The sequence below is a fragment of the Aedes albopictus genome, chromosome 2, assembly GCF_035046485.1.
Source record: "Aedes albopictus strain Foshan chromosome 2, AalbF5, whole genome shotgun sequence".
NCBI lineage: Eukaryota > Metazoa > Arthropoda > Insecta > Diptera > Culicidae > Aedes > Aedes albopictus.
The window spans coordinates 140,336,486-140,362,883 of record NC_085137.1 but is presented as its reverse complement, the minus strand read 5'-3'; the positions used below and the strand labels follow the sequence as shown (position 1 = coordinate 140,362,883).

At 38.2% G+C, this 26,398-nt stretch overlaps 1 protein-coding gene across 5 annotated transcripts in view; it reads left to right on the top strand.

Moving 5' to 3' along the window:
- The window catches only part of LOC109410204 (angiopoietin-2), an 842,481-nt gene that overhangs the window by 538,102 nt on the left and 277,981 nt on the right, over window positions 1–26,398 (top strand). For 3 of the 5 annotated variants that reach the window (XM_062850531.1, XM_062850533.1, XM_062850532.1), the window contains 4 exons: window positions 14,962–15,093; window positions 15,173–15,360; window positions 15,733–15,919; window positions 16,469–19,361. The exons of the other annotated variants lie outside the window; for them this stretch is intronic. In XM_062850531.1, coding sequence (XP_062706515.1) covers window positions 14,962–15,093; window positions 15,173–15,360; window positions 15,733–15,919; window positions 16,469–16,687 — 726 coding nt within the window. In that variant the 3' untranslated portion in view covers window positions 16,688–19,361. Of the gene's footprint in view, window positions 1–14,961; window positions 15,094–15,172; window positions 15,361–15,732; window positions 15,920–16,468; window positions 19,362–26,398 lie in introns of those variants that run through there. 5 annotated transcript variants of the gene reach the window in all.

Genomic DNA, 26,398 nt, shown 5'->3' with positions numbered 1-26,398 from the left:
GTATGCAATATTCCAAAGGAGCACCTATAACTTACGTCACGCTTCACGAGGAGAGGGGGAATTCATTAAAGAGTGATGACCAATACAAAAAAACTTCAGGGGTCTCATTAAAACAGTAAGTATGACTAGGAAAGGAAAACAATAAAGGGTGAGTCGTTAATTATTGTGCCACCCTACCTTCAACTGATTCGCAAATTGTCTACAGTTATCGGAATGAAACCAAATTTTTACAGTAGATTAGTATATGTATGTATTTCAACTTTTTGGTATAGGTTCAAATTTGGGATGCGTTTTAGTGAAATTCACGACATTTTCAATTAACGCCCTCCATGTAGACATGTTCAGACTCCACTTGAAACAAATAATTGAAGCTCTCTGGTTTGTTTATGTGCATCGTGCCTGGTTTTCACCTATCTCGAAGCTTATGTTTCACTGACAACCATTCCTGAAGCCTATTGACGAACATTAAGATGATCCGATAATGTATAATCATTAATTGTTCCAAGGCGCGATACCATGATTTTTGATTTTAGCATGTGATTGTACAACACCTTTTTTAGAACTGTTAACTAAATTTATTCTATATCGACCGGAATCTCACTGATAACTTCTCAATTCATTTTATGTAAACAATAGACTATAAGGAGAAACTGTGCAAAATTTGGTTGATTTTGGTGAAGTAGGAAAAAAGTTACGTTAGTTTGAAAATGGCACAATAATTATCGACTCACCCTTTAACCATTTTGTGTTACGTAATTTATGGACGTCCCCTAATTCAAATTTCTGGCTACGGCACTGCTTCATGCACATAAATTAACAAAAACATATACTTTTCCATACGTTTTCAAATTCCAATTTAATATTTTTTTCATGATTCGATTATCCGGAGAATTCGATTCACTCCGGAGAAATAAAAATCAATACTCCGGATAATCGAGTCCGACCTGTATCCCCGAAAAAACTTCAACAGAAATCTGTGAAGGAATAACTGGAGGAATCTACGATGACACTCGTGGAGGAAAGCCTTCCGGAAGGAAGGATGCAAATCCTTCTTTGGAGATATCAAAGACGCGTTCTGAGAGATGAGCATGAGCATGAGCATGAGTATGATTGACCGCCCGCGTTCTGAGAGATTGATCATTTCTGGAATTGTGTCATTCCTGAAAGCGTCGATCCCGGTACTGAAATTGTAATATGCGTCGCTCTTGCTTTAAGGACAAACGTCTTGAAGTCCCGCTTCAACAGTGCACCAGAACTTCAGACGCACAAATCTAAAGAAGCAAACTTCAAACAACAGTAAATTTCATTATTCTGTTCTTGCTCACTTGTAATAAGCTTAAAATAAGAAGATCAGGTGCGCTGGTTTTGTTTATGAAGAGATTTGTGCCCTCGAAATCGTGAGTAGGTCCCAAAGACGGCCATCGTGGCGGCCATTTTGGGATTCTTACAAGTCTGTCCTTAAACGAAAATAGACAGATAAGTTTCGTAAATTCCCAGATGCACCCCGGGGTCACAAAAGTGTCGTTAATACCGGTTGTGCAACTTTTCTCCGAATGTCGGTGCCACGAATGGCATTTGCACGAACCCCATTTCCCCGCATGCCATTTCCCCGAATTCCAGTTCTCCGAATGACCCTTTCTCCCGAACCATAGATTATGCATCCCGATGCACCCTTCTTTACTTCATAGGAGGTTATTTTAAGTTTTATTACTCCCCCAGACCTTCAGCTAAAACAGCTGAATAAAGAATGACAATATTGCTCCTTCCTTACATTGGTGATCGATCTTTCCATTACTAATTGTCCCTAATGACCTTCTAGCTTAAGGTCGAATAACTCTTTGAAATACCTAATTCCTATGATAATGAACATTTTATAGTAAAGAATCACTTCGAACAAGAATGTAATGTATACCCTTTTCGGAAAAAACGGGTCATTCGGGGAAAAAGCTTTCGGGGAAATGGGAAATTCGAGGAGCTGCCATTCGGGGACATGATGTTCGAGGAATAGACACTGTAATGAATCATTACAGCACTGCTAATTTGGTGTGGAAAAGTAGACCTTTTCCTGGCAGATTGGCGTGAGGTAAAACAGCCTATAGGCAATATATCGTAATAGGGTGACAAAGGGTATTATCGGCAGGTTTGTTCTCTTCGTCATGAGAAGTTTTTGTCGGCTAAATTGCCTGAGACTTGGTTATATCATTCAGCTAAGTTGGGAAAGATTTGATGCCAATTTTGAGTTCAATAGGTTTCAAAAAAACCCCCATGACGAAGAGAACAAAACGGCCGAAAATACGTAAGTTCCCCTATATTACGATGAGAAATTGCAAAAAAGGCAATTCACCCTCGTATCACTTAAACTTTGAATCATTCGGAAGAGTTCATATGCAAATTTTATTCAAAATCTTGATTCCTCAGTCAAAAATGCCCACCCACCCTCTGCAAACAGCACTTATGACCCGAGCCGTTTAGCGCCTCTACAAAAAAAATCCAACAATCTTATTTTGCATTTTGACACCTCGTTCCGTCTGTCAAATTATCCGTTACCAGCACCAGTTTTCACAACCGAACCAACCACACAACAGAAATGCAGTTGTTGAGCGAGCGCTATGTGGCCTGGCGGCGTGGCGGTTCATGGTGGTTATGATGATGATGCTAGCGAGCGATCTCTACCCGGGCTGCCCTGCCAGAGGGCACCATCCAATTGTGGTTTCTTCACTTCCCTCCGTCGCTCGCGTCAGTCAGTCGGGCGTTAAAACGGTTTACAATGTTGGAAGTGTTTATTAACACTTCGCTACACACCGCAGCGCAGCAGATCTGTATGTACGGACCTGGTGGTTTGGTCGTAAACCTGTAGGGGAATGTCTTCGACACCTTCGATGAGGCATCAAAGGTGACTCGTCCAGCGGGTGGTATCGACCCTATCGGTCGGGTGGCATTTCCAACATGTGGATTCCTCGAGTGCGCGAGACGAACCGTTCAAGCATGTTATGCACCTAATCCAAAGCAAGGTGTGAAAAGAAAGTGTCGAACACCACTCTGCCGCTAGGTGACGGGGCTAATTAGCATATTTGGCGCCCTTTTTGTTCCTAATTTGACCGAAGAATGTGCGTGGAACTATGACTCCGACTAAGACAAATGATGAACAAATTCAAATGAGTAATGATCTTCCTCAGGTTTCCTTTACTTCTGGAGTTAACAGTTTCGATAGTCTCCGGAGTGAGCGATTCTTAACCCCATCAGCCAGCTCTACATTCAATTATCGTAAAAGTCCCACCGTCATCATCGCATAACCTTTTCGACCATGATGTCGCGAATTTCCGGTGAATCGCGAATCGAAAACGACAACTAGAGCTCATTTATCAAACCGTGACTGGTCAGTCAGATAGAGCGATCGTGGGGAAGTGACGACGGATGAACGCCTGAAAGTGAAAGCCCACTTCCAAAAGTCTCACGCGTTATCTGCGCACGCTGCGCTACGCGCTGGGCTAACCCCAGCGATTGCCTTGGTCAGTTCAACCTCTTTGGATACGAACCCCTTGCTTCCTCGATCAATCTAATCGGATCCTGGCGCGTAGCACGCTCAGCCCGGCTCGCTCGCATCATCACTGGCAGCGGAGCATAGCATGAATCACGACCGCTGAAACGACTGTGTCACGTTTGTGGGTCCCAACCAACCACCAAACAACGCAACGTCGACGATGACGGGATGATTTAAGAGTGCGACCGGCGCGGCGATGGCGTCACGTGGAATGTTTGGCAAGCTTCTGGGGTAAACACGATATCGTTGTCTGTAGATTCGATACCCTTCCTCGGTATCTCTCGGTCGGTATCCTCTCCATTAATCGGTTTCGAAGGGTAGACAATCATTTAGTAACAAGTAACAAATAAACAGTGAAGGCAAATTAATCATCTCTCGGGACTAGAAAAAATGGGAACCGCGGAAGTTGGAAACTAAATGCACCTGCAGTGGATCGATTATAGAGTCTTACATTTGGCCTTGTCGATGAAGGTATGTATCGATAACGTCACGATTGGGATGTAATGGCGAACTAACAATCATGCCATGAATCATGAGTGATGCAATTAAATTTGCTTTGTATCAAGATGTGCTAGCTTAGAGAAGATTGATTGATGTTTTTGGGATCCAATTAGAAGACTTAGTGTTTATCTTGCGAATTTATTGTAACAGCCAGTTGAGTCAATCGATAGCTGGCATTTGTTTTGTATATGATTCAATCTAGATCTACTTATCCATAGTGGCTCTATGTTCTGAGGTTTTATAACCCTATATTGGCAACAATCCTCCAGGGACTTCTCCACGCTTCAATGCTTCTTACAGGATTTCTCCAATGATTCATACAAAGATTTTATCACGGGATTCGTTCAGAAATTACTCTAAAGCTTCCTCTTCGCGATTCTACAGGTATTCATTTTAGGACTTCTACAGAGATTTCTCTAGAAATAAATTTGTAAATTTCTCCAGGGATTCTTCCAAGAATACCTCTATGTATTCCCCCAGGAGTACCTCTGTGGATTTCTCCAAGGATTCCTCCAACAATTCCCTCAAGAATTCCTGCTGTTTTTTTTAGAAACTTCCGCTAGAACTTTTCAGTAACTACTGTTGAGAATCATCAAGCAACCCATACATACTGATATTCCCAAAAATCCCCACTTAGATTCCTCCAGGAATTTCAGTGTTTCCTCCAGGGATTTGTCCAAGAATATTTCAAGCAATTTTTCCTGATTTTCTTCAAGGATCTCTCCATGGATTGCTCTAGAAAATTTCACTGGAATCCTTCTTCGTGTTCCTCTAGGGAATCTTCCAGAAATTTTTAGAGATATTAAGGTGTTACATACCTTGAGGGTAATCTAAACATCGAACATTTTTGTATTGTATCATCTGAAAATATACTATCTAGACTAAGGTGGCCTACATTGCCCCTCTTCGCATGTCAGTCCCATGTCGATTTTAATGCGGATCATATTTTTGTCACTCACGAGTTTAATTAAAACAAACTTTATACCTTTAGCGCTTCATTTCACAGCTCAATATGCAACGAAAAGAGTATGCATGAAGTGAATAGATATTTTTTTGAAATTATTGGAGTTATAGTACAAAAGGTAGGTGCTTTGAAAAACAACATGGGACTGACATGCGAAGAGGGTCAGTACACTTATATGAAAAACAAAAATTTCGGAAAATGCCAAGTCTTCGTTCTACGTTCAAAATTTGAGCAAAATCAACTAAGCCTAAGGGGGCGCTCAAAACGCTTGAAGTTTGTAAGGGAAAACTTGGCCAAATGTATGCAGATATTTAAGTTTTTGAATTTTGCCGCTAGGTGGCGCTGTAAGCGTTCAATGATCAAACTCTTTGGTGTTATTGTAGGTGACTATATGTCAAACAACTATGTCGAAGACCGCAAAGTAATCCAACGTCTGTGAAATATTTCAAAATTTCAAACATGTCGAAATGTAACATGTTAGGGGTACTCACTGCTGCGTAAGCCATGATTTTTTGCTTATTTGAAATGTTTCATAATTTTGCGAATGAAATAATCTAAGATTTTCTTGGTGATCGCGACGTTTAATCAGTTTACACTTTGAAAACTTATCTTATAAATTCGATACGAAACCATTCTCTCTTTGTTTGCTTTTTAAATCCCAATCTTGAGGTATCACTTTTCATAAATAAATGCATAATTGACTTAAAATAAGACTTTGTTTAAACTTTTTACACCTAAAACAACGACTTTCTCGATCAGCATAGATTTTCATAACCTTTTCTTTGACTTAAAAATTTATGTTTTTACATATCGATCAACTAATTTTTAAAATATCGTAATGACACTTTATAAAGCATACTTTTGGGATATTCGCGTTTAAAGTTTCCCGCTTTGCCTTGTCCTTATGGAGGGTGAACGAATAAAGTGAAAACATTTATCAGTGTAGTCCCCATTGTTAGATATTCCCGGTTAGGTATACAGTGGTAGACATTCGTTTAGCCGAGGCATATTTTTTTTCGCAACTGTAGTAATTTTATGTTCTTTTTTTAATTTTTGGAGGATCTTTTAGTTAATTTGCTTTAGACAATGGAATGAAACAATATATTATTTATTTTATGGCCGTAAAATACAAGAAAAATAGAAAATTTGCCTAGACATTTGTATAGCCCAATTGTACATATTTTAGAATCCCATAACAAACACTATGAAATTTCGAATAACATCCAACACAATCATTTTGTATGGTGACTTGTAAATAATGAACTTGATCGTTTTCAGAAGTGTTGCCATAATTATTTTACATGTATCTCATATAGATAAGTTATAATATTGAAAATGTTTCCAAATTGAGATTTGTTGTAGTTATTTTTATCGGAAGTGTTTCAAAAGATTCCAGATACTTTTATCACGACGAGTGCAGGTTGAAAATCTACGAAAAAAAAAGTTTTAGCAGAAAAAAATGCCGCATACCATAAAAAATCACAATACTTAAAGTTTTGATGAAATATGATAGTTTAACCTTTATGTGGCCGGCAGGGTACCCGGGTACCCAGCACCCATTTAAAATACACGGTGTAGAAAAAAGCAAAAAGTTTGCCGGCCACATAACGGTTAACTTGCATAAATCACATCGTTTACTTCTATTACGTCTTCTAATAGCTCCCAATATCTGCTAGAATTTATTCTGGCTGAAATAACATTCATTGGACGCCTAACATTTTGAGAAATGGCACCCGAAGTGCTCAAATATCTAGCATGAACTACTTGTTTCATAATTAAGATGTTCTTTTAAAATAAATCATGTTAAAAATGAATGTGGTTCAAATATAAGCCTAATTTATAATATATTTCATCAGATTGAATGGAATAAGCCAATTTTTTGACCATGTCATGCATTTTTGTATGAACATCTGATTCAAAACAAACAGGGTTCAAAAATTCCGACTCTTCTTGCAGTTCTTTCGCTTGGCAGTCTCAGAATTTATTTAGTCGTGCTAGTATTATACAGTTATACTTCAGAGGCATTAGTATACGTCTTTATTACTACACAGAACTATTCATTTTAGCTTTTATCAATTCCAGTTTGATATATAACAAACCGAAAACCAATATACCGTAAAACGGGGTAACTTTGATAGTTTTTCAGCGAATTTTCTTAATATTTTTCCATGTAACAGTATTTTCCCCAGTTTTATATTTTTTAAACAAGTACTGGGGTATCAGTTATCAATTGCAATTGAAAAATTCTATATTCTTAAATATTGAAGGTGACTTTTAGTTTTTCATATGAGCAAGAATCAGATTTTCACTTTGGGGTAACTTTGATAATGCCCTGAAAACACATAAAATCTTGAAAAATAATCACAGGTTGAAATCTTTTGAGTATGAACATGATGAAAGAAGCCTTATGGAATATATTAGATAGATTTTTGTTGTATAAAAACATTGATTTTTTTACAAAATTTCACGAATAAAAATGAATTACCGAAGTACTGAGTGAAAAATACAGTGAATTTAGGTATCAAAATCATTAGCTTTGTAAAAATATAGTGTATGTTTCACGCTACATCAACATATGGTTATATGATAATCATGGTGAGTTTTCTCTTTTTTGGGTAGTTATTGAATGTTTTATTAACAAATTTTGAACAACACAGGTTTATCTACATGAAATTACAAGGGCATTGCATACTTTTAGGCGTTTATCGATGTATGGAGATTTTTGATCCAAATTAAAAACATTTTGTTATGAGATTCAAGGCCAGATTTGGAATCTACTATGATGGATCTATCGAGAAAAAGAGTCTATTCATTGGAAAAATAGTGGAAACGAAGTCGTATAGCACATTGTTTGAAGGGGTTGACAAATGACAAAAATATCAACATTTTTGATTATTGTCCAAAAAGTTGCTTAGAAACTAGGTTTCAATTAAAATACGTGGAAGATGAACTTTCATATATATAGTATTGATCTACGTTTGCATTTTTCTTAACTGGTTTAACCTTCCGTTAATCGCGCTGTTGTACTTTGTACAACACATGAGAATTATCGACTATTACTTTGAAACCATCTTTTCTATCGATGTCAACCCCAAATGTATTCTACAGGAATCTCATTTGAAATATTATAAAACCTCTTTTGAAAACAGTATAACTCCTTAGAATGCGAAAAATTGAAAATCGCAATATGAAGAACGTACTATATTTAAGATAAGATAGACAGTTGAATGTGAATTAGTGTATTTCAAAAACTAAATGATCTAGAAATATGGTGTCTTCGGCAAAGTTACTTGGGATATCAAGGGCCTTCGCGAGGTGATCTGAGAAATTCAGATTTCAACCGATAGGCGGCGCTAGTGAGCATGTAATTTTTCTATCCCATATAACTCAGGATCCTGAGTACTTAGAAAGATGGTGTCTTCGGCAAAGTTGTTTGGTTGGTTAAACACTAACTGATGGAGAGCCGTTTGGTTTGAAACTCTACATCTAGGTGGCGCTAGTGGGCATTGAAATTTTATAACTCATACATCTCAGGACCCTGATTACTTAGAAAGATGGTGTCTTCTGCAAAGTTGTTTAGTAGATCAAACACTAACTGATGAAGACAAGCATGATGTGGAATTTCATATCCAGGTGGCGCTAGTGGGCATTGAAATTTTATAACTCATACATCTCCGGACCCTGATTACAAATGACGAATATGACAAATATGACGTGCAATTTCACATCCAGGTGGCACTAGTGAGCATTCCCATTTTGTACCTTATATATCTCAAGATCCTGATTACTTAGAAAGATGATGTCTTCGACATTGTTGTTTGGTGGATAAAGGATGGATGTACTTATCCCGTGACATTGACAACCTTAAGATAGAGTATATTGAAATACGACGGTCTGATATTAAATATTTTACTAAGCACCTTAACTTCATGTAAAATTAATCAATCAAGTGCAAATTTAAACAAATTATAATCAACTAGTTGTGTAATTTTCAAATTTTGAAAACATTCGGAAGTATAAAAATTTACAGCTCGTTTATTTTTTTCTAGATGAATAATAACACGTTCATGCATTTGCGAATTTACAACTAGCGTCTTCTGGTGGCAGAAGCACGAATCAAATGGTCAATCAACTGAAATCCCTTGATCTACCAACCAACCTTGCCAAAGATATCAACTTCCCAGGTAATCAGACTCGAAGATATATAAGATATAAAATTTGCATACTCATTAGCACCACTTACTGGCGAAATATTGATTTCAACGACCCATCAACCAAATGCACTTAACCTATTTGACAACTTTGCCGAAACCACCATCTCTCTTCTAGTAACCAGGATCCTGAGAACTATTGCATATCTTTTTTTTTATGTTCACTAGCGTCATCTAGTGGTGAAATTACGATTCAAACGGACAACTATCTGTAAGTTTTCGATCTTTTAGAAGGTCAGCACAAGAGGTAACTTTTCCTCCATTTGGTCTTTGATCTACTAAACAACTTTGCCGAAGACACCATCTTTCTGAGTAAAGTGGAGCTTCGTGTAACCGTGTAACCGCGTGTAACCGCACCATGCTATGCACTGGTGCATGTATGTATGTCGTGGTCCATGGTCTAGTGTTAAGTTGTGTTCAGTCTGTACAGCCTCTGGCTGAAGACGGTGTCCCGTGCCTTTTTAATCGGGATCCTGAGCTACATGAGATTAAAAATTTACATGCTCACTAGCGCAACTGTCACTCATCTATAAGCCCTTGATATACCAAACATCTTTGCCGAAGACACTATCTTTCTAAGTAATAAGGGTCCAGAGAAACATAATATATAATATTTACGTTGTCACTAGCGCCGCCAAGTGATGAAATTTCAAATTAAACTGAGAATCATCCGTAAGTACTTGACCTACCAAACAACTTTGTCGAAGACACCATCTTTCTAAGTTATCAGGTTCCCGAGATACATAGGATATAAAGTTTATTTGCTCACTAGCGCCCCCTAGTGGTGGAATTTCCAATTAAACGGCCAATAATATGTAAGCCGTTTACCTACCAAATAACTGCCGAAGACATCATCTTTCTAAGACATGAGGATCCTGAGATATAAGATATAACATGAAATTGCTCACTAGCGCCGCCTAGTGGACGTATTACGAATCAACTTTGTCAGCATCAAGTAGCCCATGAAATTTACAACAACTTTGCCAAAGACAGTCCTCCTCTAAACAATCAGGATCCTTAGATATTTCAGAATGTATGGGTGTTGTACAAAGTACAACGCGCGACTGCTCGCGTTACAAAAATTGGCGCGAGTACTGAAAGGTTAAAAGTAGGCTACCAATTCCTTAAGCAATTGCCTACCTTTAGGCGTTTATCGCGGTTTGGAAGATTTTATTCCTAAAATAACTCAAAAAGTACATACCGTCGTGCGGGGCTACTTTGGACACTCTTGAATATGGACTTTTAGAATTCAAAATGTGGTTCAAATTTGTTTGATGTCTTCGGGACTATTATGAAGCAATAGTTTTCCCTTCATTTGGTTGAAATTATTTTTCAAACTGACCGTTTATTGCTTGTCATGACGCGAAAAAACATCGAATAAATCAATAAAATATACACAACGTATCAGCATTGTTTCTACAGTTCATAAATTTCAAAGGGTTGATCAATTCATTCAAAATGTATCAACGTAGCATATACAATCGAATATTTATATCGTTATACATTATAAATGACCGTTTCACCTAAATAAAGGATTGGTGGTCCCTTTTTTCAGGCTATCTATATAGCAATATCACGCTGCTCATAATACCAAAGGTAGAACAGAACCATCCTTAAACGCATATATTTATTGAAATCATGTCTGATATAGCATACTACAGTATTGGTACAAAGTAGTTTTCTAAATAACCCTGGAATTTGAAATGCAATTTTGTTATAGATAAAAATGTCCAAAGTAGCCCCCCTTCCGGTTCAATATGAGATGTGTCCGATTGGTATATGAACAACTTTTTTGTTTATTGATGGATTTAGTTCAAATTTTGCCTACATCCTACACACATACTCACGATTATTTTGTGTAAAAATAGTGGAAATCCATTCACTATTTTGGGAGTTATAATGTCATAAAGAAGAAACCATGAAAAAGTGTAAAAAGAAGCCCCGCACGACGGTAACTTGTAAGAATTTGAACAACATATTCGAAATCAGCGACCCTGAATTTAGTAAGGGTATTTTCAACACAAACGAGCATTGACCACTGACATGATCAATGTTACCCCAAATCGACAAAATCAAAAATTAGATTAAAAAGCCTATTTAAACATGTATTAAAGTTTTACAATACTTTTTCGAGTAGCTTCATACATACTTAGAGCCGCAGTACTTGTTAAAAAAAAAACAGGTATCGTTTGCTTTAACAAAAGAATTATTCAAGAAAGATCGAAAATTCTGATCAATGTTACCCCGGGTTACGGTACTATCACTGCCATAAAAAAGTTTTATCATAAAATCTTTTGTATGAGTTTCCTGACACATTTCTGAAAATTTTGTCTAGACGAATGTCTATCACTGTATTGGCAGAGTCCACTTTGAATTTATTTGTAACCAACATGAACGAAAACATTGTGTGTGCCATCTATGGGTATAAAAGACAGTCAGAATAGACTCAATGAGCAGTTCTTAACAGTAATCTGAAAGTATCTTTAAAACTTAAAATACCGTGATAGGAAAAAAGTGGGAACTAAATGTATGAACAGCTCGTTCTCAGCCTAATGTGAACCAATTTTCATTAACCCAACTTTTCTCATTTCATTTTATACAAAACTCGTGTTTTTATTTAAGTCCTTCCTGAAGCTTATTTTTCTTCTAGAATAGCGTAGTAGAGGATTTTTTTTTTAAAATCTCACTTTTTTATTTGCATACCAAATGTGAGTCATCACAACATTTAATGACTGCCAAAAAGGATATATGCTAATAAGGCAACATATACGAAGCTATCTTGAACATCCCTAGCTACGACCGATTGCAGCTCTCGACGAACAAGCGCTCCAGTGCTCTTGCCAAGCATCCTAAAGGGTGCGATTCTTCAGCAAAGTTATCTAGATTGATTGGTATTACACTTCGATGTCTTGGGTTTTGATCTAGATCTGCTGAAACCGATCTAGATAAGTTTTATGTTTCACTCTACTATTCTGCATCCTACAGGATCAAAGTCTTCGGCAAAGTGCTTCGGATTGGTTGGTACTACATTCTTAGATTATCTAGTGTTCTGCATCCTGGAGGATTGGAGTTTTCGAATAAGTACCTTGGATTGATTTGTATCATATTTACAAGCCTTTGGTTTTGATCTAGATTGACTGTAACCAGTGCTGAAAAATTCATTTCGTCATATCTAAATTCAATCACCCACAGCCCATTTTAGAAGCTGAACCTGGGAATATGGTATATGAAAAACTTGTGCGGCTAGACCAGTTCTGTAAGAAAGCCACGAAAAAACCGCTATTTTTCGAATATTTAAGGTAAACGTCACGGACTACCTTCGAAAAATGCCAATGATATTCACGGTGAATTAAGATATGACGAAATGAAATTTTCAGCACTGGCTGTAACTGATCTAGACATTTTGTTTTCTTCTCGAATGTCTATCTAATGTTCTGGATATGCATCCTAGAAGGTTGCAGTATTTAGGTTCAAAGCAGTCTTGATAATACATTTTTCTCAAAATCAAGAATTTCCAACTAACTCTAGAGCGGTGTGTTACTTCTGCTTCGTCGCGAGGGAGCGAACGAATCCCGAACAGAGAGGTAATTGAAACCGAGCAAGGAAGAGGGGGACAAAAAAACGATAATGATTTCGGATATCACTCAGCCAAATAAACCTAGGATTTTCCCAAGGTCTAACTCAGCGTTTTTCAAACAATGGGTCGCGACCCACTGGTGGATCGCGGACTGATTGTTGGTGGGTCCCGAAGGCTTTAGCGATATTGTAATAAATGACTTACAAAACTTATGTCATATAATATTGTTAATCACTTTCTAACTGAAAAATACTCTCTTGGAGAATCGGCATCTACCTCTTAATTCTATTCTAACTTTTATAATAATAGCTTTGTGTGGAGTATATTAAGTTTTTTAATACTACTGTTCGCGTTCTGAAATCTATTCTGAAAGTATGAGTCTTCGATCAAAAATTTGAAGATTCTGGTAAAATTTAATATTTTCCCTGTGTTCTGAAAAAAGATCAAGTTGTTACTTGCATTTTGCAAAATTGAAAACTTTTTGTTAAGAAACTACCTAATATTTGGTAAAGTCCATCGAAAGATCTGTTTATATTTTAAGAGCTTCGCTAAAGTACGATGAATTTCAATAAAGTAAACTTTTACAGAAAGCAGATCGTTGGAATAAGGCCAGAACAATTCTAGTTTTCTTCTTTTCAGTTTTCAAAACTATGTAACTTTAAAAAACTATGAAATAAAAAAATGATATTTGTTCAGAAAGTAAGTCTAAATTTTCTAAAATGAAATTATGAAAATACGTGCTGGTGGGTCGCCAAATTCTATAACAATCAAAAGTGGGTCGAAGCTGAAAAAAGTTTGAAAACCCCTGCCCTAACTTAAAACGCGGCCTTTAAACAATTTATAATGATTAGAAAGAATTTCATAAGGTCACTCTATGACACAGAATCGTCTCACAGCTTGGGCGCTGTTCATAAACCACAAAGATCAAATTTTGGGCATCTCAGACCACCCTCCCTCCCCCTCGCAACAAAATGTCTAGAGCAGTTACTATTACAGTTCCTGTTTTTTTCTCCTTTGACAGATACGCGTATTTCGACTACCACTTGTAATATTCCTCAGTGTCCACTGAAGAAGTCATCGCATTCACAGAATGTTAGAAAAAATCTTAGACTGTTGTTGTAGCCCGACTCTGAGGCTAAGGTACAACTTTCAAACATAATAAACTTTCAGAACTCTTAGCTGCTGGTTAGAAATCTTATTTCAAATTAGGATTCTTTCGAAACTTAATCTTTTAAATTTCTCATTAACCGCTACAGTAAGTAGCAAAACTGCAAGTAAATGAACACATTATGTGCTTGAAGAGAAGGAATTAATCTCTATCAATATCATGACACAGTAAATTACTTAATATCCATGGATGAGCGATCAGCCGCGCAAACACCTCGACGAGCCGACCTAGTCGTCGATTGCTAGGGAGATTCGCTCACGATCCATGATTTCATGCTCCAGCAGTAGGTGCGCAAAGCGTTTGAAATGCTCGACACCTGTTCTATGTCATCATGATCAAATCATGTACGTACAAATCAAACGTTGTACGGTTCTATTGGATTCAGCATCATTGCTATTTTTTCTTGCGACTACTTCGACAATCATAGATTAAATGCGTCATCTTCTTTCAAGGTCTCACGAATCGATTATCCGAAAATTCAGCGAGTCTTTGAAACTATGATCGGTAAGCAGTATTCTTCCGTCTAATAGAATTAGATGTCGAAATATACACGTGTAGATCGTAATCCTCGCTATAATTACTGTTGACTCCAATGCAAAGAAATTTAAGATTATTAACTGAACACCTACTATTTTCGGAATGATGTACCATATTATGACTTTCTTTTAACCGAAAACGATAATGAAATTCGCAAATGACATAACACCCCACGAAAGATACCTAATATCTAAACTGAGATCTTATCAGGTGCAAGTGGGATGACTGGCACAACCACCATCGCACCAGCTGATAAATCGTTTTCCAACTAACAGTTGACACTCATTTGTAGGTTTTCGCATTTTCATTCAATCATCACCGGATGCCGAATGAGTTGGTGTCAACTGATATTGATTGATTGCTGCTGGTGATTCTCCATCGAGTCTTTTATCACTTTCATCTCTTTTCGTTCTCGTAACTATGGTTATCTAATATTTTTGCTTTCCCTCTTTCCTGTTGCAGGGATTCTCCTGTGCCGACCTGATGAACGCCGGTATGCGTCAATCCGGAGTGTACTATCTGCAGATCCGTGGCACCACCTACTGGTTCCTGAAGGTGTTCTGCGAGCAGGAAGTTGCCGACGGTGGATGGACTGTAATTATATGAGCGATCCCGATCATGTGTATCAGAGTGGAATTGTAATCTGGGTTTTATTTGAAATGTCTAAATCTAGGTTATTCAACGGCGTGACGACTTTGGAGAGCCCCGGGAGAACTTCAACCGCGACTGGGCCGATTATAAGAACGGATTCGGCGATCCGGCTAAGGAATTCTGGCTCGGCAACGAAAACATCTACATGCTGACGAACAACGAAGACTACTCGCTCCGGGTCGAGTTAGAAGATTTCGAAGGAAACAAGAGGTATGGGAACGGGAATAGGAATACCGTTGAAGGACTACTTTGCTGACGTATGTATGACTTAGAGTATCCTGAACAGATCAAATGTTTATTCATTTCCACAAAGATGTTCTTCATAGATCAAGCGTTCCAAATAGGTCTTCACAAAGCAGATCCTCAGGTTGCGTCAACACAACTAAGTCTACGACGACCTCTACTCACTATCACAATTATCACATACTTCGTACTTCGAACTGATAAGATATATCGGCGTACTTGTTCCACTTTGACTTTTGAAATTTCAAAATAATGATACTTTTCAAATTTGACAAATACGAGCAAAACTCCCAATTTGCCATACAGATTACTTCAACTAATTTTTCTCCTCCACTACAGGTACGCACAATACTCCCATTTCAAGATCCATTCCGAGCAAGACTACTACAAACTGGAAATCGACGGCTACGAAGGTAACGCCGGCGACTCGCTGAACGACCCCTGGTACGGTTCCAACAACAGCCCCTTCTCTACGTACAACCGGGACAACGATCGGAGCTCGCTGAACTGCGCCAGCATGCTCAAGGTAGGTCACTGGCTGATTTGGGATTCTGGACAAATGTTGAAACGCTTTGATATCCATATACCTACATAACAGGAACACGTTTTCAATGAACAAATTGAAATTTTAACCCATGACTGCCATTTCGATAGACGGAAGCTTCTATTCCACCACGCTACTGAGCCACTTTACTGTCTCCATTGCCTGATGACGTTGAACTGGACTCGATTCCACTATAGCACATGGTTGGCTCCGTAGCTTAGAGGAATAGAAGCTCCCGTCCAACGAATTCGGAGTCGGCGGTTCGATTCCCATCGAAACACTTGCATTTTTTTTTTATTTAAATTCAAAGTTGTTCGTGGAACACGTGTTCCTGTTGATTACTTGGATGTCAAATCGTTTCGTCATTGTGATTTCCACTTGGCTTATATAGTTAGCTTAAACAAAATAAAGAAATTGTCGGTTCTAGATCAACTTAGCGAAGTGCTAATGCTCCTTCCATCCTGGGAAGGTGAAATTGTTGATTCAAATATTAGGGAAACTCTAACTTTGTTTTCTCCGCAACTTCCACAGGGCGGCTGGTGGTGGAAGTCATGCGGCCGAGGTCTCAACGGACTCTACCTGCACGATCCCCAGGATCTGACCGCCCGGCAGGGTATCGTCTGGTTCCGCTGGAGAGGCTGGGACTACACCCTCAAGAAGGCCACCATGATGATCAAACCGCGAGGACCGCAGGCAGCGGCTCAGCAGCAGATTGCGGCGGCAGCGGCAGCGGCGGCAACGACGGCGTAATAAGTAGAAGGACAAGCAGCAAATGGCGTTCTGTTTTTGGTTCAATCGCGCTCAAAAACTCAAGAGTTTTTTGTACAAATTCTTTTTTGTTTTTATTGTTTACTCTTTTTTGTTTTATTATTGTTCGCCACAAACAAACAAAAAAAAACCGTCACGTGGAAGACAAAGATGTTTCCAGGCACGCTAGATGAAACCTAACCTAAAAATGTGTCCCTCGTTCTGGTTACTCGAGGGACCCCCCGCCAATCACAAAACACCTGCAATACCGTTTAGAGATGCTTGTAAATTAATCAACCTCGTCTTGCCCTTAGAGTGAATGGGACTTTCCTCTATCAAACCCTGCCTTTTACGTGTAACTCCGTTTACCCGTCCTTTTTGTTGTATATGTATTTTTATATTACAATTAATTTATTAAATTTAGTTGAAAGGACGTGCGTGAGAGCGAAGAAAAAAGGAAAATCATCACTTTTATTTAGCGAAATATCTTAGTCTAACTGTCTGTGGCGCGACGCGAAAACGAAGGGAACGTTAATTATTATTGTTTTATCCCGCCATGGGTTTTCTGGAAAAATCGACTTCCAAATGACCAAACTTATACGATAAGAAGATGAAGCATAAAGAGTACAACACGGACGACGGTTTTGACATTTTTTTTTTCCAAAACATTCGAAAAAATTATAAACCAAACGATATTTTTCTTTTCTTATCCTATAAACTCTGGCCTTTATAACGCAGACGAAGAGAAGATATCCGAAGATCACGAACTGAAAGAGATTGTTTAACGATAGTGTATTTGTTTTTTATTATATAAATTTGATCATCCCTCATGCACATTATTTTTTCGAATGTTTTATTTTTCTACCTAGTTTATTTGCTACATTGAGGGTGTGGAATGCGTCGTATCTTGGTTCACTGAGAAATGTTAAATATCTTGTTAAGACTATGCCCCCGCGGAAGAAGCTACAGTTTATGACCCTTCACAAACAATAGCCTTCACGCTTTGAAAAGACATCCCTACAAACCATGCCTTATTGGTGTTAGCCGTCTAATGTCAAACAAACGTGATGCGTGGCGAATTCTGCATCGCCTGTGGATTGCACCCAGTGACAGCCCTGTGCAACCGGAAAGGTCATCACGTTTGCATCTCCGGGATAAGGTTTCCTCCTCTCGGGCCATTGAAGCGGTGAATCCAGTGGACCACCGTGGCTCAACTTGGCGTTACCTAATTCTGCCATGGGCTTTGACCTCTCTCCTCGTCCGTAAGAAACGATTTAACAACCATGTGCTACCAACCAGCCTACGGACGAGGATCATAATTCATTTCACCATGTCGCACGGGTTGCGATTTTTCAAAGCCTTTCGCTTTATCTTCTGCGCTTCTGCGGAACAGATATTGTCTTCAACCTAATACCGCCGTCTCTGAGTTGCGATCGTCTGTCTGTTCGTTCGCAAAGGAGACAGGTAATTCTAGAGTGACGGTAAGAAATTTTTATGTTGCAATGCCCTGCCGTCACCGTTAGGAAATCATAATAACAAAGTGCCTACACCCGGTCTTCCACTGATTGTGGTGAATGATGCATTTTTACGATTATCTCCAGTCAGATCCGGATGTCAAAAGCATGACGCGCAACCATGTGGTTGAACTTATGTGCTTTCAGTTTCATAACCGCAAACATTGTTATTGTGGAAATTGAGAAAATTTAATAAATCATAGTAGGCTTTTAGAAAACGCTAGGATTGCGTAAATCATTACCCATTTTGATTTCTTGGCTGTCAAATCAAGTATAGAAGAATGAAGTCTTCATCGCAGCATTCATACACTTTGATTTAATTATACCCCGTAGTATTGAATATTTAACATTTCTTAGTGAAATAAATTTTCCAAGTTAAGCTTACTGATTTTTTGGAAGTTATCGATGAATGTGAACTAATCAGGAGACCCAAGGAAAGTCACAATTCAGAACATAATACTATGAAAATCAAAAACAGAACTCTCATCGATCTTCATCAAAGTGAAAAGCTATGGACGAACTTGAAACATAATATTTCAGTCGCAAAAGAAAAATAAAACATTGTCTCAGAAAAGAAAACCATCCCGCACAACGAAAAACAAACAAAAGTATGTTAAATGAAATGACATAATGGAAAACCGATAAAGATAGAATCATCTGTACACTCGATCATTTAAGCGTAGAGTATTGCACACAATAAAAAAAAAACCGGCACAATACAAAAAATACCATAAACCCGATAAAAATACAGCCAGATTTGTAAGCGTCATGAATTGTTCGTAATTAAACTATTATTATAGCCCACTACACAAACACATACACACAAAAAAGAATCAGAGCAACACGCATACCCCCACACCACTGATGCACAACTCATAAAAAATATTGTAAGTAAAATCGAACGTTATTTGGCGTTTTCCTGCGAACCATCCAATGAATATTGTTTTCCGACGACACGAGATAAAACCTGAAGAGGTAAAAACGCGAAACTGGAAATCATCGGAAAATCGGTATCGGAAAAAAAAGTATAAGCAAAAATCTTTATATACAGTTACGAAAACACCCAGAAGAGAAATCCAATTGTAAATATCGTTTTAATTTAATAGTTGTTAGGATGTTTTTATATTGAAGTAAAACAAATGTGAAAATAGTTGTAATAAAAACTGTCGGTGGTGTTTTACACTTTCTGGATCCGAAATGACCAATTTACTGATTTTGGACTCGTTGGAGTTTCAAATAGTGGATTTTAGCGCAGCTCTCCCAGACTGACAGACCCATGTTCGATGTCTGACAGGATAATCTGATCTACTGACTTTTCGAACCCTCTAAGCAGAATACCCTCTTCGAATGAGTGTTACCAGTTTTGTACCTTTTAATTCCGCCCTGTTATGCTTATTCTTTGACAGAAACGCGTATTTCGACTACCACTTGTAATCTTCCTCAGTGTCAGTTATACACTGGATAACTGGATCCAGTGGATAACTTACACTGAGGAAGATTGCAAATGGTAGTCGAAATACGCTTATCTGTCAAAGGATAAGCAAAACAGGGCGGAATTAGAAGTTACAAAACTGATTACACTTTTTCTAAGAGGATAATCTGTTTGTAGACAGCAAGCTTGTTCTTCTAGGAAAGTTGAACCATTGAGGGTGATTATGCAATCCTCAGCCGGATCAAGCCTGCACACTTCGAAAAAATCTTGTAATTTTGTGTCATTCTACGCCGACATACACTCAGCCAAATAACCTTAAGATTTCCATAAGGCCCAACTTATGAAACGGCCTTTAAATAATTCATAATGGTTCGGATGAATTTCATAAGGTCACTCTATGACTTAAAATCGTCTCACAGTTTGGCTTTTATTGAACTTGGTATTCTCAAGCGTCGGTAGCCGTGTAGATAAAACACGGGCTCGGTGATCCCGACGTTAATGGATCGAATCCAGTCTGCATCATTTTAAGATTTTTTTGTTCTTTTCATAAGCCTATCTTATGAAATTTGTCATAGCAAGCACGATCAATTTTCGTAAGGTCCATCCATAAGAATTAGTTATAGCAAATTTTCATAAGGTATTTCGATAAATTTCGCTAGTTTTTTTCGCTGAGTGTATGACAGCGAGCAAAATGACACAAAATTATGTTTGATCTTATTTTTACACTATAATGATTCTATAATGTTTCATTGTCAAAAAACATTACCTCGATTGCGTTCTTGTTCATGTAAATTTGTGGACCATTAAACTGAAAAATAAGTGCCGCGTTTGAATGTTGCTGGAACACACATAAAAACATGTTCAAGATGACTATAAAGAATCTGAAAATGAACATCATTGCATTCCCGTCTCCAAAGACGTAAAAATAAATCATATATTTCGTTGTGTCATGATTAATTACGTCAATTTCTTCAATTATGACATCATTAAAATTGAGATTTTCTTAGTGTGTGGGGATTTGGAATGGGAAAAGAGGATAACGTGCACACAAAATAATCCAAACGTCGATGCTACGTGAAAAATCACGTAACCTCTCGTTTTAGTCGCTCAACTTGAATTTACCTGATCCACTTGACACTCATGTTACGCCTCAGTTAACGGCACTGATGTTTTAAGTAAGAGCTACGTGACTTTCCACGTAACAAATTTCCGCCTGAGTATCACGTCAATGCTACGTGGTTATTATATGGAAATGAGTGCTTCACCACCACTCACAAATGTAAACAATAATTTCTAACCTAACATCTTAGTCAGCAATTAACAACAGCAGCCATTACTTAGTTTTCTCGAGTAAAGACTGTTCATTTTATAAAGAGGACACCTTATTTGTAAGATATCTTTTTTATTTTTCAATAAAATCATTATCGTTTTTTTGCATAAATTTCCATAGCTATTCTACAGTGTAGGAAAAATATAACATTATACAAATTGTCCTTAGTTATGGAACTGAAGCGGTTTTCGTTAAAACTCAATAAAACCCCATTTCTCAAAATTCTACCCAACATTCCACATACATAACTTTAAAATTTTCATGAACTTTTCAATGTATTGGGATCTAATACTATTCTTCTAAAGGTAGAGTGTAATAGTTGGTCAGTAATAATGCACCAAGCATTATACAGCTTGATATAGTGAGTTGCCTTGTTATCAATAAAATTGATAAAAATACTTATTTAAGTCCAGTGATGCAATAACACTACGGAATCAGTTCAAAATTTGTCCAGTATAGAAGAGAATCGCATTTTAAATGATACCGTAGAAAATATGCTTTAAAGTACATTCTTCATCATAAATTTAATACTTAATGATGGCCATAATGAAAAATTGCATACTTTTTGCTCCATAAGTGCAAGTTTTTGATTCTAGAGAAGCTTGTTATTATTTATTTTCTGCAAGGTCTGACCCTATGTGATTATATACCTTATTTGAAAATAACTACATGTTAATTTTTATTTTCGACATCATTGTTAAGTTGTATTTGCAATAGAAGAACCTTCAAAGAACGAAGCGGTTTTATCTCCGGTAACTGCCATGAAGCACAGTAACCAAACCAACAATGCTACCAAGAAGCGGTGCATTTGAAATTGCATTATTAGTACTTTCGACTAGATTCATTGAAAACATTCAAAATTTAATATTTTATACATATTTGTTTAACAAATAAATTTTATTCTGAAAATCGAGTCTAACTTGTAACTTTAATATCTCAACAACCGTTATTCCGATTAGGTTTATATTTTGCCAGAATATGTATCACTCAAACTGCTGCAGCATGGCAAACACTTTTATGCAATTATTGTGCGTTTAGCACTAAATTGATTTCCGAAAAAACTTCACTGACTTCCGCTGCCTTTCCTATGCGTTAAACATAACGTCGGAAGTAGTGCGCTGTACAGTAAATCTGGTTTGCTATACAGCGCACTACTTCCGACGTAATGTTGAACGCATAGGAAAGGCAGCGGAAGTCAATGAAGTTTTTTCGGAAATCAATTTAGTGCTAAACGCACAATAAAAACGATACACCGATGTTTTACAGAAATTTTGTGTTTATCTTTAGTTTTTGGGAATTGAAAAATTGATCTCTCGAAACACTTTGCCACATTTCTATGAAGTTCAATAATTTTAACCCAATTTATTTATGGTTATTATCTTCTAATATAATGTACTGAACAACTAACCAAGGCTGCTCAAATTTGAACTACGCGTTTTCTTTTTATAGCCTTGCAAAGTTGTCCTCTTTATAAAATGAACAGTCCTTATCTACAGGTATTTTTGTAATTATTTATAACTTTTTCGCGATGCAATGCAAAGATAACGTTGAATTTCAGGTACGGAGAGCACTGAGCCGTGGAGACCAGACTATGCCGAGTTCTAGTGGATTTAAAGTCATTTGTCCTGTTGATGTTACGGAGGGCTGAAAATTGTGTTATTCTTCAAATTAAAAGTGTATGTTCGTGTTTGATTGAAATATATTCACATATGTATAAAAAGTTGACAATTTTTCTTTCATATAAAGCTTTTGAAAAGAAAATATAATTCAAAGGAAAACAGGCAATAATCATTAATGGTGTCCAGCTAAACTCATCTTAACTTCCACGTAGCTGTTATATGAAATCTTAGTGACCTCGAGATACCCAGGCATTGAGTTCCGTCACTCACAGTTCACGTAATTGTTACGTGTAAAGTGCGATGGAAAAAATCTACGTATGTTTTCACGTAGCATCGACGTGAAGATTTTTTGGAGTGTGGGTCTTTGTCGTTTTGACACAAATCTTCCAGCTGGTGAAGTACTCTTTCAGAACATTCAGACTTCTTTGCAGTTTCGACGTGAGCGCTCGTATGATCCTATTATTGTAGACGACTGCGGTATCATTGGCGAACAACGACAGAGATTCGTTTTGGAGGAGCTGGGGCATGTTCGAGGTGAAAAAGACTTACAGAACTGGACCTAGTATACTTCTCTGCCGAACACCGACCAACGCATTTTGCGTGTCAGAGACAGCAGCATGCATTAAGGTACTGAACTGTCCCTCTTCGCATGTCAGTCCCATGTTGTTTTTCAAAGCGCCTTCCTTTTATACTATAACTCCAATAATTTTCAAAGAAATGTATTCACTTCATGCATACCCTTTCCGTGGCATATTCAGCTGGTCAATGAGGCGAAAAAGATATCGAATTTGTTTTAAATGACTACGTGAGTGACAAAAACATGATTCGCATTAGAAACGACATGGGACTGACATGTGAAGAGGGGCAGATTATGTGCTTAATTATAATTTTATTCATGCGTTTTACATCGCTTTTCAAAGCAGGCAGACTGCTGGTACATATGTACTGCCTGCGAGAGGTGTCACGCAAACGAATGGAGTCTCCGGAAAGTCTATTAATTGGAAGAGTGTTACTCACCGGGTGGGACTTCGGGTCATACTGCTCGCGGGTCAAGAAGATGTCCGCCTCGATGTTGTGTTGCTGCTAGTTGATGTCTTCAAGTGTGTTGGGGTGCTCCTCGTAGTCGACATTGTCATTGACACACCGTTGGAGCTGTCCCCTGTCGACTCGATAGTAGTTACTCCAGGTAGATCCATGTGGATTACCTGCTGGGAGATGATGTTTGCCATGTTCGTTAGGAACACGTCGAGGATGGAGTACACCCAGTTCGGTTCAACCAGGTGGGATCATTCGGGCACAGGATGGTGTAGTCACCTTCCTCCAGATTCTGTTGAGGGTCCTTCCATTTTGGTTGCGGCGAGTACGTAATCTTTCAGAACCAGTTTACCAGCCGTACGCGGAAAAGGATATCCTGTTGCAAACTGACATAGAAAGTTACGGTAGAAGATTGGAAAGTTTTCAATTGGTCAGTCAGTCAGGATTTGCCTATAGCAATTCTATGTCCACATTGAAATGCTTTTGTTAGTACATCTTTTATCAGGAAGGAAAAATGTTATAAAATAATTCAGTTGAAGGGCAGTTAATGTTTTGTAATCCACAGAATATCCACGAATAAATCCACAGAAAATGTCCCAATCAAAAGTAAACTCTAGTTCAACACAACAATACACAAACTAAAAAGTGTCATTATATTTTACCAATGATTTCATCCAAATCTTAACCCTAACCGAGCCGAGCGGATAACCGAGCGTTCAGCAGATAAAAACTCGGTTCAAATTCAACATAGTTCGGTACAATTTTTTAAGTGTGTAGTAAATTATTGCCATTATTTGGGAGAAAAAAATCGATCAAATTTTCCACTGCTTTAGAAAGCCGCAATTTGGTTCAATCGCATGTAGTCCACCATCAATTCTGGAATGAACAGAGGACCGTCGTTTAGAGCGGTGAAAGATTTTGTACCTGGTGGCGGAGTGTCGGAAAGTGACTTTATTGTTTATTAATTTAACATACTTTTTTGTCTAATTGACTATTGAAAAAATAAATGTTCAAATTAAACACAACAATAGTTATGCGAATCACAACAGATGAGTAACAATTATCATAACACGTTGAAATTTATCGGTGAATATAATGCTGATAATTCAAAGGGGTTCCCAAATATCTTTGCGAAATTCCATAAAGCGCAATCGGGCCGACCAGGTAGACAGTAGAAGTGCAGCTGCTTTGAGGCGCTTGTTGATTCCAATGCTCAACGACACATATGGTATCAAAAACGTTTTTTTTTTCAAGCAGGTATAAGTTTCTTTACAACCACATTATCGGATCCTAGCGTGTCGTCGGTAACAAGGTTCTGAATCTGTTGCTCACTAAAGTAATTCTTTACCGTTGTTAAAAAGAGCCAGAATCTATTGTTCGGATCCCTCTTTTTTACCACTACGAAGCTACGGCTGCCTGTGCGCATCGTGTTATTTCGATCATCGGACATTGACAATAGCGATGATTCCGCGAGGAAACGCTTATTTGGATAATCGGTTTTGTTAGCTTCAGCATGAAACGCGTTGGATTGCACGAGCGAATGATGAAAGAGATTTCTTCTTTTAGCTTGACTATTTCGCAATTTCCGTTTCACTCTTGTGGATGAGATCGAACAACGATATCACGCATCGGCTAACATCCAGCTTTGGGTGCAACTTCAACTCAACTTCGGTGCCGTCGATCAGTCGAGTAATTTTCAATTTCAACAGCTTTTCCACCTGGCGACCTTTTCTGTAGATGAAAGGCTCGATCGGTAGATTACGTCCAACGTCCATCTTTGCCTGTTAAGACCAGTGTGGTAACAACTCCAAACTCGTTCCTAGGATTCATTAAGCTTAGAAAGTCCCCTGGGTCGTCTCCATTTGCGAAGGCCATAGGGAAGTTGCGGCCAAAAGAGATTGAACATGAGTGCAGTTGCACTGCTAGCTGAACCGCAGAAAGTGATAGCAGTCACCTGCTATCTACCCCACTTGCGGCATGAGGGGAAAGGATTGGGAGTGGGGAACACTATCTGGCAGCACGTGTTGAAAACCCAACTTCACATTCAATGGGGGCGCACGGTTCACAATATTTACAAATTATCGGGTTCGTCACTTTACTCATTTGAAGTCTATTCGCCTGTTTACACAGGTGGAGGCGCGGGGTCCTTGACAAGGTGGAATATCACCACCAGCTCCTGATACCCTTGTATCAAGGGTGTTCAGGTGAGTTGAAAAAAGTTGAAAAAAAAAACACATGGAGTCAATTCCTCCTTCCATCTGTTGGCAGTGCAACAATGATGTTCGGGGCTTTACCAGACTCGCATTTGTTATGACCTTCTTCTCAATGTGCACCATGTACAACATGTTCCGATGTGTTCCAGGTTCACTTCGTCGAACATCTTCAGCGGCTTCAGCTTGGCTGTCTTCAATTCGCTCATGATGGCCTCCGGCGAGTATTCCGGAAGCCCTCTAATGATGACTTTCGTCGGTTTTCTTCCAGGGGTTATTCTTCTTTATGGCGCTACGTCCCCACTGGGACTTGGGTCTGCCTCGCTTCAACGAGCACTTCCACGGTTATTGATTGAAGGGCTTCCTTTGCCTGCCATTGCATGAATTCAAGACCAACAATTGAAAAGGCCACACGGTGTGTTGTGTAGAACAACTTTATAATAAAAAAATAAGTAAGTCTAAAATTTTGCCCAATGATACTTTGGGCCATTCCCTTCAATTTGCTGGGTCGGTGGAAATCATCCATCGGGGGGTCTAGAACAAAAATTTTTTTTTGAAGGTTTTTCAGGCAAAA